The sequence below is a fragment of the Hemitrygon akajei genome, chromosome 22, assembly GCF_048418815.1.
Source record: "Hemitrygon akajei chromosome 22, sHemAka1.3, whole genome shotgun sequence".
NCBI lineage: Eukaryota > Metazoa > Chordata > Chondrichthyes > Myliobatiformes > Dasyatidae > Hemitrygon > Hemitrygon akajei.
Genome location: NC_133145.1, coordinates 54,648,284 through 54,662,066, shown reverse-complemented (window position 1 = coordinate 54,662,066; position 13,783 = coordinate 54,648,284). Strand labels below are relative to the sequence as shown.

Below are 13,783 nucleotides of genomic sequence, written 5' to 3'. Positions count from 1 at the left end.
CACATGCACTGGGGATTGTATGGAGTAGAGTTGCAAAGCTGATTGCGTCTTGCTCCATTTCTGGTTGCCTACAGTATCTGTAACAAAGATATCATCACAAGGAGTGAATGCCTTTGGTTACAGGGAGAAGCTGCATAGACTGGGGCTGTTTTCCCTGGAGTGTAGATGGCGGAAAGGTTCATAGACCACAAAACATACCAGTAGAATTAAGCCATTCAGCCCATCAATTCTGCTCTGCTATTCAATCATGGCTGATTTATTTACCTGCTCAATCGCCTCTTCTCCCCATAACCTTTGACACCCTTACTAATCAACCTCCTCTTTAAAACATACCCAATGACCTGGTTTTTACAGCCATCTGTGGCAATAAATCCCACAGATTCACCACCCCCCAGCTAATGAGGTTCCTGCTTATCCCTGTTCTGAAGGGACCCCCTTGTATTCTGAGGCTGAGCCCTCGGGTCCTAGACCATGTTCGTTACGTGATGACCGCATTCATGCTGCTTCTTACATTCAGCCAGAACTCATATTTCATCACTTTTGCTGCCAATTTTGATTCTGGTCTCCAGTTCAAATGTTTCACCTCTGACTTTTCTCTTTCTATCTGGATCTCTCCATCTCAGGGGACAGACCAGCTATAAATACTTATGAGAAACACACAGACTTCTGCAACTATATTGATTATACTTCCCAGCACCTAGCCTCCGTTAAGGATTCACTTCTATTCTTCCAGTTCCTACATCTGCATCGCATTTGGCCTGATGGTGAGCTATTCCACTTAGGACTTCTGACCAATTTTTATTTTCGAGACACAGCAGGGTTATAGGTCCCTCCAACAGAATGAGCCCATACACCTAATTATACCCATGTGACCAAATAACATGGGTCGCTGCCACTGTAATAGCGTTGCACTAACCGTTACACGGTCATGTGTTCCTCCTTTCTGAACCACGGCTTCTCCTCTACCTTATAACGGGCATGTTCTCTCACTATCTTGGACAATAATGATCCCTTACAAAACATGACAAAAACAAATAATTTCTTCATTATCACTTTGCTACGTGCAGGAGCTTGCTGTTTTCAAATTAAAATAGAAGAAAGTCACATGGACCGCTCAGTCTGCACTGACTCTGAGAGCAGTCTCTTTAGTTCCAACCCCACACCTTCCCCTCAAACACCCATCAACACCACCTCCCCTCTTCCGCGCCTCCACAAATGGTCACGTTTTGGAGGCTGGCGTGCCTCAATGACCCGGAGAGCTATGCTGGCTGGAGTCAGGGCTTTGTGCTTTGGCTCTTGGTAGGGTCACCCATGCCAAACAGGTCAAAGGGTAGAGGCCAGACTAAGAGTGGTCCACCGGTCCTCTCGGCTTGGGGTTTCAGCTCAGGGCTAACAACCCTGACTGGTAAAACCAAACTGTTTCAGAAACAGCAATGAAGAATCCAACTTCAACTGAGTGAGTCTCTACCCCGGACTTACATGACTGACAGTCATGTAAACTGAGTTTCCAACCTTATGAAGGAAGCCCTGAACAACACCAGAGATGGAGGACCTTCACTGCTGCCCTAAATGCCAGTGGCATAATGGACAGTAACATAACCTCTTCCATTCTTCTCCTAGCAATACTTACCCAAGGATTTACACTAGTAATTTACACTAGTCAGCGAGTCCTCCAGCCAGCACCTCTTCGGGATGTGGAAGGAAATCGGAGAACCCCAGCGAAGCGGGTGAAGATGCAAACATGTACTCTTGGCAGTGTTGAGAATCAGAGAGATCGTGGGGTCCATGTCCATAGGACATTCAAAGCTGCTGTGCAGGTTGACAGTGTTGTTAAGAAGGTGTATGGTGTGTTGGCCTTCATCAACCATGGGATTGAGTTCAAGAGCCGTGAGGTAATGTTACAGCTATATAAGACCCCACTTGGAGTACTGTGTTCAATTCTGGTCACCTTACTACAGGAAGGATGTGGATACTACAGAGAGTGTAGGGGAGATTTACAAGGATGTTGCCTGGATTAGAGAGTGTGCCTTATCAGAATAGGTTGAGTGAACTCGGCCTTTTCTCCTTGGGGCGACGGAGGATGAGAGGTGACCTGATAGAGGTGTATAAGATGATGAGAGGCATTAATCATGTAGATAGTCAGAGGCTTTTTCCCAAGGGGGCATAGTCTTAAGGTACTTGGAAGTAGGTTCAGAGGGGATGTCAGGGGTAAGTTTTTCATAGAATGGTGAGTGGATGGAAAGCACTGCTGGTGATGGTGGTGGAGGCGGATATGATAAGGTCTTTTAAGAGATACTTAGATACATGGAGCTTAGAAAAATAGAGGGCTATGTGGTAAGGTAATTCTAGGCAGTTTCTAGAGTAGGTTACATGGTTGGCACGACATTGTGGGCCGAAGGGCCTGTAGATTTCTCTGTTCTGTGCTGTAGTCAGAGAGCACCAGAGGTCGGGATTGAATTCCAGTTGCTGAAGCTGAGTAATAGCTGCGACACTGCGTTTTCCTGACATTAATACACCCCAATACTGAATATATGTCAAAAATACGTCACTGTTTGTGACGTGCTGAAGGTCTGAAGTGGCTGCAACATTTCTATTCCAATCCATCCTTCTTTTTTTCCGAGACCCCTCTCATACTCCTGGCTTGGGAGCCAGGTGGATACAGCACACTGGGGGAGCTTCTTTGTGGCCCTGCTACTCAGGTGGGTCATCATGGCCTCAATGGTTTGGTGCAATAGGCCAGTGGGATCGTCCGTCTCTCGGCCCCGGAGGGGTCTGCTTGGTTCCAGTCAAGCCAGCTCAGGTTTATTGCCATGACGAGGCACAGGTATCACGAAGAACTTGTTTGCAGATGCACCACGGGCACGTGGGTACAAATAATACTCAGAATGTAAACTATTAAGATGAGAAAATCTGCAGATGCTGGAAATCCAGGGCAACACACACACACACACACAAAGTGCTGAAGGAACTCAGCAGGTCAGGCAGCATCTAGGAAAAGAGTAAATAGTCAACATTGTTTTCAGGCTGAGGCCCTTCTTCAGGACTGGGGGGGGGGGGTGGTGGTGGGGAAAGAGGCTAGCTGGAAGGCGATGGGTGAAGCCAGGTGAGTGGGAAAGGTCAAGGGCTGGAGAAGGAAGAATCTGATAGGAGAGAGGAGTGGACCATAGGAGAAAGGGGGGGCAGGGGTCATCATAGGCAGAGTGGAAAGAAGTAGAAGGTCAAAGTGGGGAATAGAGGAAGGGAGGGGGAGGGGGAGGGGGAATTTTGTTCACCAGAAGGAAATAAAAATCGATATTCATACCATCAAGTTGGAGGGTAAATTATACATAAATTTACATCAATATAAATTGCACATAAATTATACAAGACAGAGAAGTGAGAAAGGAAAAATAGGCTGCGCAAAACAAAACCTTATTGCAAAAAACGAGACAGGTCATTGGTAGCGGCTGAGTTGTTGGTTGCTGAGATAGGGCAGTGCAGCTTGGATCAGAAACCTGAGACTTGTAGGAAAGTCGCTGTCCTTGGACCCGGTAGTATGAGAGTCTGGGCTTCTGTACTTCCTTCCTGAAAATAGCAGCGAGAAGGGGACGTGTCCCAGATGGCGGGGATCCTCGATGTCTTCATTGATTGCTCGAGGTGCTGTCAATAGAGCGGAGGGCCGTTGATGGACCGTCCACTGCTCTCGATAGCCTCGTGCTTTCCTGCGCATTTGGAAGTTCTGATGCAGCCAGCCTGGATCTAGAGGTTCGTTAGAGTGTTTGGTCACACACCAAATCATCCTAAATGTGCATCAAAGTCGAGGCACTGACTTACCTTCTTCGTTCTCTCTCAGCTTGGGTGACTCCCAAAACACGTAATCTTCTCACGTTGCCTCATGTCAAGTGATTTACAAAAGGACACATCAAGGTTATTAAAGTTTGCCTGGAAGAAATGCATCATCCTCGCCCATTCATGGAAATCCATGCCCATAACCAATTCAATTGTAAAAAAAAAAGCCATCCAGAAGGCGCAGAACAACGTGAGACTCCACGACTGAAAAACATTAAGGTCATTCAAGTAGGTCACAACATGTTCTATTCAACTTTTCTAAAATTAGTTACTGCTTTATATATGATAGTTCATGGAATAAAAACGGTTTAAAGCATTTACCTCAAATTGCTTTCGGTGGAATTTTCAAATGTTTCCGCTTTGAGAAGAAAGTCCATGTTTGATAAATAACTCCTGAAGGTAGAACGTAACATTTTAAACAAGGATTACAAACGCTCTCAAAACTCCTCCGGGCTTCCGTCCCGGTGACGTCGAGCGCCTTCCGCCAATCAGCGGCGGGGATTGGGGTGGGCGGCTAACGGCGGCGAGTTTGAATCAGAGGCGCGATGGAGTTGTACCTGATCGAGCACCGCAAGTACTACTCCTTCGAGGAGCGGCTGGGCACCTTCAAGAACTGGCCTTTCGTCACCGACTGTGCGTGTACGCCTGAGAATGTGAGTGAGGGGAGGAGAGAGCGCCCGGTCGGCCATGCACCTCGCCGTTCCCGGCCGCCCTGTTTATCCCCGCCTTGCACTGGGGTTCGGGGATGAGGGTGACGGGTCGAGGATGTCTCGGGGGTCGGGGTTAAGCGACAAAATGTTAGAGCATAGTGGAGAGGGGGTGTGGAAGTGTTTGATGCAGAATAAGGACAGGGTACAGCGCGGGCTGAGACTTGGAGGTGTGGTAGCAGAAACAGAAGCAGGGCAGGCCATTCAAATTCTTATTATTGTCATACCCGTACATACACTGGGCATAGACGCCATGAAAATTAGCATTTTGCAACCGCAGCACAGTGCATTACAGACCTCAATAACGTAAACATCAAGATGAACAGATTTTTAACATAAACAGCATTGAATAGGATCGTGGCCCGTCCTTTTCTCGCTGCTGTCGTCAGGTAGGAGGTACAGGAGCCTCAGGACTCGCATCACCAGGTTCGGGAACAGTTACTACCCCTCAGCCATCAGCTCTTGAAGATAGGGGATAACTACACTCAGCTTCACGTGCCCCATCATTGAAATGTTCCCGCAACCAATGATCTCACTTTCAAGGACTCATCTCATTATCTCACCTTCTCGTTATTTGTTGCTGTTTATTTATATTTGCACAGCTTATTGTCTTCTACACTCTGGTTGATCTCTCATTAATCCTGTTCCAGTTACTATTCTGTAGATCTGCTGAGTATGCCCACAAGAAAATAAATCTCAGGGTTGTATATTGTGACATATATGTACTTTGATAATAAAAATTACTTTGAACTCTTTCTCATGTTTTCCCATTACCATTGAGTCTTTTTTGCCAAGAATTTCATCCTTCAATCAGCTACTGGACCGTCACATCCTCATCCTCTCAGTCCCAAATATCTGACCATGCAGGGTAAACCAGAAACTCTCCAGCTAGGAGAGCGAATACATCCTCTCCCCTCTGTTAAGTCCTGTCACAGTATTGTATTTTAATGAGCTTACCCCTCATTCTAGTGAATCCAAAGCTAAGTTAAGCATGAACTTTATTCACTGTGTGCATTTACATGTCTTAGGAATTCGTTGTCTTCTGGGCAATGGGGTTGGGGCTAGCTAGAATGGTGTTTTTAACAGCATCGAAGAAGAAACTTTTAAGATGGCGTGAAGTTTTGTTTTAATAGCCCTATTACATTATTATTTCCAGAAGGGAGCTTTTGGAAAAGGTAGTTTGTAGGATGGGTAGTGACCGAAATTATCTTTTTCCTGCCCACTTCTTGTCCTGGACCCATACAAGTGCTGTAGTGATGGTAGGATGCAGCCAATAATCTTTCCTGCTGATCTGACAGTTCACTGTTGTTATTCCTTTTCGAGCTTTGTGGCGCATTGGGAGGCATTTTTGCCATTTCTGTAGCATTTGACTATTTTTATGAGGGGCCGTGGTGCTAGCTTGACACTCCACCCAGCACGGATGAAAAGTGTGCAAGGATTCAAACTCAAAGTCTGGTACTGATACCACTACACCACCGGCCTAACAGTTCACTGTAGTTTTCCCATATTGTAAGACGATGCTGCACCAAACCAGACAGTAATGGTTAATGAGATCTCGACACCTGGCAGGTCTGCCATCCCAAGAATCAAGTGGGCAAAACTATGTCTCTCACCCTGTATGACGGGTCCCCAGATGGGTCCACGGACCCCTTGCTTCATGGTATTGGTCCAAGGCTTAAAAAGGGTGACAAGAAAATCTTTTTTTGGGAAAGGGAAAAAAGCTGAATATGCCACTCCAGGGGTGGTCTTGTCAAGAACCTGTATAATTGTGCAGAGACATTGTTGCTCCTGATCAAGTCTATTTGAATGTCTTTTTCTTGATATCAGATGGCTGCAGCAGGATTTATTCACACCCCAATCGAGAATGGTCCTGACATTGCTCAATGCTTCTTTTGTTACAAAGAACTGGAAGGTTGGGAACCTGAAGATGAACCTTTGTAAGTACTGAATATTATATTTAAATTCAAGATAACTGCTTGCAGTCAAAATGACCCAGTATTTTCAGAAATATTCAACACTGGTGAACTACTTAACAAGATCTCTTGATCACTCATGTAGATACTGATCACTGATGGGACATTTTCTCCATCATGTTTGTCCCAGAACCTTTTACTTGCTACAGAAGGGGTCCAGCAAAAGTTCACCAGTTCCTGGGATGGCAGGGCCTGAACAAAGAGAGATTGGGTCAACTAGATCTGCAATTCAGTAAAGTTGGAAATAATATCAGGGAAGCTTAGTAAAATGTACAAAATTTTGAAAAGGCAGTTCCCTTGTGGGTCCACAGACCCCTTGCTCAATGGTGTTTGGCTATGCATTAAAAAAAGATCCCTGGGCTAGAAGAACCTGAATGTTTTTCGTGATTGGGGGTGGTCATAATCTCAGGATTTAATGCAAGACTTTTAGGGTTGAGTTGAGAAATTTCATGTGGGAAAGTGAGGAAACAGTGGAATTTTCTCACAAGGTTGTGGGGTCCAAGTTTGAAACACATTTGCTGAATAATTTAGCAGCCAAGCTTTTCACTGTATCTTGGTCGCTATTACAACAAGGATCAACTTTATTTACCATATACATTTACAAGTCTTAGGAATTGTTATGGTGTATTGGTCAGGGCTTGGCATACAACAAAAGCAACAATATTCAAAAATTAATAAGTTATGTAAAAATAAAGTTAGAGGTTAATGTACAGATGTAGAATAAATTGTGCATAAATATCAGCATTTGTTTACAAAGTAAACAGCATTATCGTGAGTGGTTAAAAGTGTTTGCAGTGTTGTGATGTGGTAATAGAGGAGGGGTAGGGAAGGATGCTAACTAGAATGGTTAACTCTGGGGAAAGAAGCTTTAGATGGTGTGAATGTATAAGGAATTTGCTGTGGTTTGTTGGTCAAGGCACAACATGCAACAAAAACAATTTTCAACAATGATAAAGAATAAATTATTTTTAAAAGCTCAAAGTTACAGGTTAAAGTATGGATATAGAATAAGAATGTGCACAAATAAATAAATAAATAGCTGCATGTATTTTTGGTTTAAAGTGTCTACTGTGCAGTGATAGGGGCAATAGAGGGGGGAGTGGTGGGCTAACTAGAAGGATTGACTTGACTTATTGCCTGGGGGGTGAAACATTTAAGATGGCGTGGTTAACAGCCTAGTGTTTTCCAGAAGGTAGTTTGAAGGGTGGGTAGTATCTGCAATAATAAACCAATACATTTAAAGAGGTGGATTTCTACCCACACAGGGTATCAAGGGGCATGGGTATACGATATTGAGATACAGGATCAGCCATGATTGTATTGAATGAGAGAAGTAGGTTTCAAGCAACCGGAGAAGGATATGCGGCCTATTTTTCTACATTTGCTTCACATCTTCTTGTTACAATATATAGTTGTAAGATCCTATAAGGGTACAAGCAAAACTGCAGAGAAATTGTTATTTGTGTCTCAGTGGCTATTTAGTCTCCTCAGACAGCCCCTTGGGAGAGATGACAGGCTTCCTCTAGATATGTTCTCAGCTGATGATGCTGAACATGGGAAGCACGAACTCTTCCACAGATGAGGAGGAAGTGGTTGCTGGGCTGCGGGTTGGCGCCTTCCTTCCACTACAGACACAGGGCTTCTTTGTGTTCCCCGTGTGTGGACTTGAGGTTCTGAATGCTGTTACAAATGCTGCCCCTTCACCTTGAGCTGGGGATTCCTTGGAATCTTGCATTTTCTCAATGAGACAGAGCAGATGCTTGAATTCCTTTCCTCTGTCTGCTTTGTAATCTGTTCCAGTGGATAGTGAATCTTGTTTTGGGTATGTGAATGATGTGACCTATCCAACACTGCCTGCTGAGCATTCCTAGGGCCAGAATGATCGGACACGGTAGTGTAGCGTTTAGAACATCGCTTTACAGTGCCTGGGATCACCTATTGGTGTTTATTTCCAGCTGCGGTTTAAAAGGAGTTTGTATGTTCTCCCTATGACCGCGAAGGTTTCCTCCATCATTCCAAAGGCATTTGGTTGGAGTTACTAAGTTGTGGGCTACCCAGCCCAATCATCATTGATCTTGAGTTAATGCAAATGTGCATTTCGCTCTATGTTTTAATGTACAAGTGACAAAAAATGCTGATCTTTAAATCTCCGCTAAGGATGCTAAATGGTTCACTTATCCTTCTAGTGAATTTGTAGGACGTTCAGAAATAGCGTTGCCAGTATCGTTCAAGTGCCTTATGTGGTGTCACTGTAAATAGTTCGGTCTTGGAGGCTGAGATCATTACTGCCTGCTAGGTCATGTTTTCCGCCAGGTCTGAGATATTGATACTTTGAACGCTCTTCCTCATTTGACCAAAGCCTGTAGTGACACACTGAAGGTGAAAGTGAAATTTCATCAATTGGCATGTGACTTTTCTCAAGAAAGAAGATAAGTCTGGTGTTACCTACCAAACATATGAAGTTAACTTTCACATTTTCTCCCAGGGTTGAACATAAAAATCACTCATCGAAGTGTGCTTTTATTGCACTGAAGAAGCAGTTTGAGCATCTAACAACCGAAGAGTTCCACAAGCTGGACGAGCAAAGAGTAAAGAACATCATGGTTTGTTACTTTATCATAATCTTCAGTAATACAATAAAATGTTTACTACATCGTATATCTGCTCATGCTTCCCCATCACCTCTGCTTTTGAATTACCTAGGAGGTATCAAATTGCATATATTTTACTGAGGTGGGGTGAGACTAGGATTAGCGATCCAATCACAAATGAGAAGATCTACAGATGCTGGAAATCCAAGCAACACACACGAAATGCTGGAGGAACTCAGCAGGCCAGGCAGCATCCCTTTGAAAATTTCTTCTTATTTGGAATATATTTGTCTTGCACTTCCCTCATTTTTCGCAGAAACTCCAGCCATCACTGCTCTGCTGTCCTTCCTGCAAATGTCCCTTTCCAGTCAACTTCGGCCAGTTCCCCTCTCACGCGATTGTAATTTCCTTTATTCCACTGAAATACTGACACATTGGATTTTATTTTTCCCTCTCAAATTTCAATGTGAACTCAATCATTTTGTGATCGCTCTTCCCTAAGGGTTCCTTAACCTTAAGCTCTCTTATCACCTCCAGATCATTGCAGAACACCCAGTCGAGCACAGCCAATCCCCTAGTAGGCTCAACAACAAGCTGTTCTAAAAAGCCATCCCTTAGGCATCTGCTGAGCTGGTTTTCCCAATCCACTTTCATGTTAAAATCCCCAATGATTATCATGACATTGCCTTTCAGCATTTTCTATCTCCTGCTGTAATGTCGACTGTACTCTTTTCCATAGATGCTGTCTGGCCTGCTGAGTTCCTCCAGCATTTTGTGTGTGTTACTAGAATTAGAGGTCATGGGTTAAGAGTGAAGGGTAAACTATTTAAGGGGAACATGAGGGGGATCTTCACTCAGAAGGTGATGAGAGTGTGGAATGAGCTGGATAAGGTGGATTCAGGTTCAATTTCAACATTTAAGAGAAATCTGGGAGGTACATGGAGTGCTATTGTCCAGGTGTGTGTTGATGGGACTAGGCAGATTACTAGGTTGGCATGGACAAGATGGGCCAAAGGGACTGTATCTGAGTTGTAGGTTCTATGACTCTATGTAATAAGACTGATAGTAATTTTCATTTTCTATATAAAAACACTGAGAGCAAAAAAATAATTTTCCTCCTGGATTTTCTGAATTAATTTAGTTTCTTAATATCAATTACTGTTAGGTATTATACCATAACCAATTCTAATTTTGATTCTGAAGTAGCCAAATTAATTGATGCTTGTTTAGAATTTAGAAATTTCTGCACAATATTTTGGAGCTCCAACTGGTAGTTTGAGACTATTTGCTATTTTTACGCTATTGCATAAATGATTTTGCCAACCTATTTGGTACTTTAATATGGAATGTATAAAGATAGCCCATTAAACCAGCTTTGATGTTTTTAAATAACTTAAATCAAACACAATATAAGTTAGCTTTAGGGATTTCTGTAATCTTTGATTCTTTGATCAGCCTCTCCTGTTTGCATTAGAAATTGTTCTGATGTAAGCTCACCCCCCTGTAAAATGTAGCACATGCTCTCTGATTCTGCTGTGATCCTTCTGGTAAATCAGTTATGATTAACAAGTCTTTGTCTCCACCCAATCATGTTACTACCTTTTGTTCACTTCACCCCTTCAACCCCACCCCATGATCTAAATCAAGGGCTCGCAACCTTTTTTATGCATGGACCCCTACTATTATCCAAAGGTCTGTGGGTCCTAGGTTGGGAACCCCTGATAAATTGTTTTGCTTACTTCTCCACTTCTGAATCTGTAATTCTGTTTCTGATTCCACAGATGAAAAAAGTAAGAGTTAATGCTTGACCTCTAAGTTTCCCCAGCAATTTCTGTTGGTATGATGGAATTTGTGTCAGCTCTGTTGTGTATGTGAACCGTTAACATAAGGGGATTGAGGGAGCTAATGGGATGGCAGGTGACCTGTTGCTTAAACAACATACTTCTGTTTTCTTTCCAGAAGAAACAAATCTCTGAAAGGATTGTATCATTTGAACAAGAGGCAAAAATTACAAAAACTGCAATTGAAGGTCTTGTTACAAACAGCAGATAGACCTGTTGCAACGTACTTTAAGCTCAATTTAATTGATCAGTCCTCAGACTGAAAGAACTGTTTCTGAATTATCTTCTAAAGTTGTATCTAGAATTTTAGTCAGATCATTTTATGTGAAAAGTGTAGAATAAAATGTTTTTTTTTTCATATTGCTTTGTAGTGGTCAATGTTGCTCATGTATTTATTACTAATTAAAAAATTAACTAATTTTTATTCGAATCAGGTATCTGCACAAGGGCATTACTGTCTGCAGACCTCTTAAGTGTTTCGGAAGTGGTTATAATGATTAGATTCTGTTTCTCACTTCCACATTTCCTTTTTAAATTATCATTCAGTGAACATTAATTTTTTTAAACAATGCAGAAAGTAGACTTTTGGTGAATAATTGCTTCTTCCTTCTGTAATATATTGTATATTTGCACCCTTGAGTGGGGGTGTTTCTTTAATTTTGTTTTAGATTCTTACATTAACAGACCATTTCTCAATCCCTTGATTTGACAAGATGAGGGTCCATTCCTGAATTATTGACTGAGCATTGTCAAGAAGCTTGACTAACACGGTGAGGGAAGAAGCAAGCTTACTGAAAGTAATAGCTTCTAGGATCAATATTTATCCCTCTGTGCAGCCAACTGCTTTAATATCAATCCTATCCCTGTCCGAACGAGAGGACAACAAGTGTATTTGAAGATGGGATGTCTGGTTTATCTCTAACAATTAGAGCATAGGCCCTTAATTTTTTCACCTCTCCTTAAAATGCATGGCTGATTTTTAGCAATTCATTGAGTTATAAGTATCAATGACTTTCATTGAGTTTAAGGGGGGAAAAAGTCTTTTTAACTTTATTTCTAAACTGATTATAGTTAACAAATGCTATGATAGAAAAAATAATAATGGATGTTCATTAGGTGTGCTGACATGCAGAATGATATTAAAAATATTTTTGTTTTACAGTTGGTTCTATCACTTTTGAGGTTATGTGTCTGCATAATCTTGAATTAGTGTCTGTGTAGTGAAATTCAAATAAAGGAACTAGTTGCTGGTTTTAAGATTTCAATAAAATATTCACTTACTTTCAAGCTTGCAGTTATTGTTTGGTGGTTGGGAGTATCAAACGGAGTAGCCGAAGGTATATGGATTAAGGTTGTTAACAGCTAGTAGAGCTGATGCCACAATTCTAGATAACCAGATTCAAACCTGACTTCCATTACTGTTTATGTGGAAATCGTGTGAAAGTTGCAGTAAGACAATATATAGCCTGGAGCAGTTGTAGTTACTCGAGACCTTTGAAGTGAGACTGCCGGAGATACCTCTGTTTACCATAGGTGAGAAAGGCTGGCTTGACTGCATCAGTAGGTACTTGGGCCAGATGAGCGAGGCCTCTGTAGTAAGACCTTTCCAGTAAGGTCTTCCTAAAACATAGCGTCCCTTTTCACAATAGAGGGTGCTAGGTGCAAATAGGATAACAGACGGATGTGAAACATACCCAACATATCTCCAACAACACACACAAAATGCTGATAGAACACAGCAGGCCAGGCAGCATCTATAAGGAGAAGTGCTGTCGACGTTTCGGGCCAAGCCCTTTTGTCAGGACTGCTGTGTTCCACCAGCATTTTGTGTGGTTGTTGTTTGAATTTCCAGCATCTGCAGGTTTCCTCGTGTTTGCCGGACATATCTCTATTGCCTTTACCAATTTCAAAGTGTCATTGGCTCTCCTCTTGAAGTTTCGATTGACTTTATCACCTCTGTTGTGAATGGTGATTGATCTTGTAAGTAAGGAATTCAAGCATATACAATTTACAATATTCAATATCTGTAACTAATAAGTCAATTCTGTATAAAAATAGCTGTTTTCTCCAGACTTCAGAACAGTGTGGGTGACTGGGGCCATGCTATTCTCCTTGTGTACAAGTAAATAAAAAGTATGCCTGAGTCGTAAGAGAGTGTGTGTTTTGTGCCCAGTTATTTTATTTTATTATCAATGATGACAGTTACTTTGATATTTGCAAGTTCTGTGTGTATTTTCAGGTGCAAAGACTTGCCCGTTATGAACCCCCATCAACTCAGGTGATTTTTCCTGTCCACGTAGTTGTTCTCTAGCCCTGCGCTTCCCTTTGTCTTTAAGGACCAGCAAATGGGTAGGTTAATTTGCTATTGAATAGGCATGTGAGTAGAAGGGAAGGAGCAAGAGGAGAGCTGGAACTTGCATTTTGACAATGGATTTGATAGGACAGGGTTATTTTAAGCTATGGGCAAAGTTCAAAGAAGTGTAAGGTGGCAAGACACTGAAAAGCGAGCTTTACTAATTTTCTGCTGTTGTACCCGGATTAAGCAATGGGGTGTGGAAAACAACATCCAAATAAGGATAGCTTGAAGCAGTTGTAGTCAACAGATCTTAGAAGTGAGACTGCCAGAGACACTGTTCCTTACAGGCGAGATAGGCGGGGGTGACTGCATCAGTGTGTACTCATGCCAGACAAATGAGACTTTTCTAGAAAAGTTTTCCAAAATACAACATCCCTTTATGCAACGTGGGGTGCCAGAGACCAGAAAGGAATAATGGAAAAATGTGAAATACACCCAATGACTAAGAGAAAATTGTGTTACTAACTTCATAATGTCAGCAAGACCA

At 42.4% G+C, this 13,783-nt stretch overlaps 1 protein-coding gene across 1 annotated transcript; it reads left to right on the top strand.

Moving 5' to 3' along the window:
* Positions 1-4,344: 4,344 nt before the first annotated feature.
* birc5a (baculoviral IAP repeat containing 5a) lies at positions 4,345-13,090 on the top strand. Its single transcript, XM_073026261.1, has 4 exons — positions 4,345-4,481; positions 6,363-6,472; positions 8,994-9,111; positions 11,059-13,090. The coding sequence occupies exons 1-4, from the start codon at positions 4,374-4,376 to the stop codon at positions 11,149-11,151; spliced, it is 429 nt and encodes a 142-aa protein (XP_072882362.1). The 5' UTR covers positions 4,345-4,373; the 3' UTR covers positions 11,152-13,090.
* The last annotated feature ends 693 nt before the right edge of the window (positions 13,091-13,783 follow it).

Bases quoted from the DNA above. Each gene is read 5' to 3' on its own strand.
- birc5a (XM_073026261.1), top strand. From the start codon at position 4,374: ATGGAGTTGTACCTGATCGAGCACCGCAAGTACTACTCCTTCGAGGAG. The intron at 6,473-8,993 runs GTAAGTACTGAA...ATTTTCTCCCAG, and splicing joins GAACCTGAAGATGAACCTTT to GGTTGAACATAAAAATCACT. The intron at 9,112-11,058 runs GTTTGTTACTTT...TTTTCTTTCCAG, and splicing joins AAAGAGTAAAGAACATCATG to AAGAAACAAATCTCTGAAAG.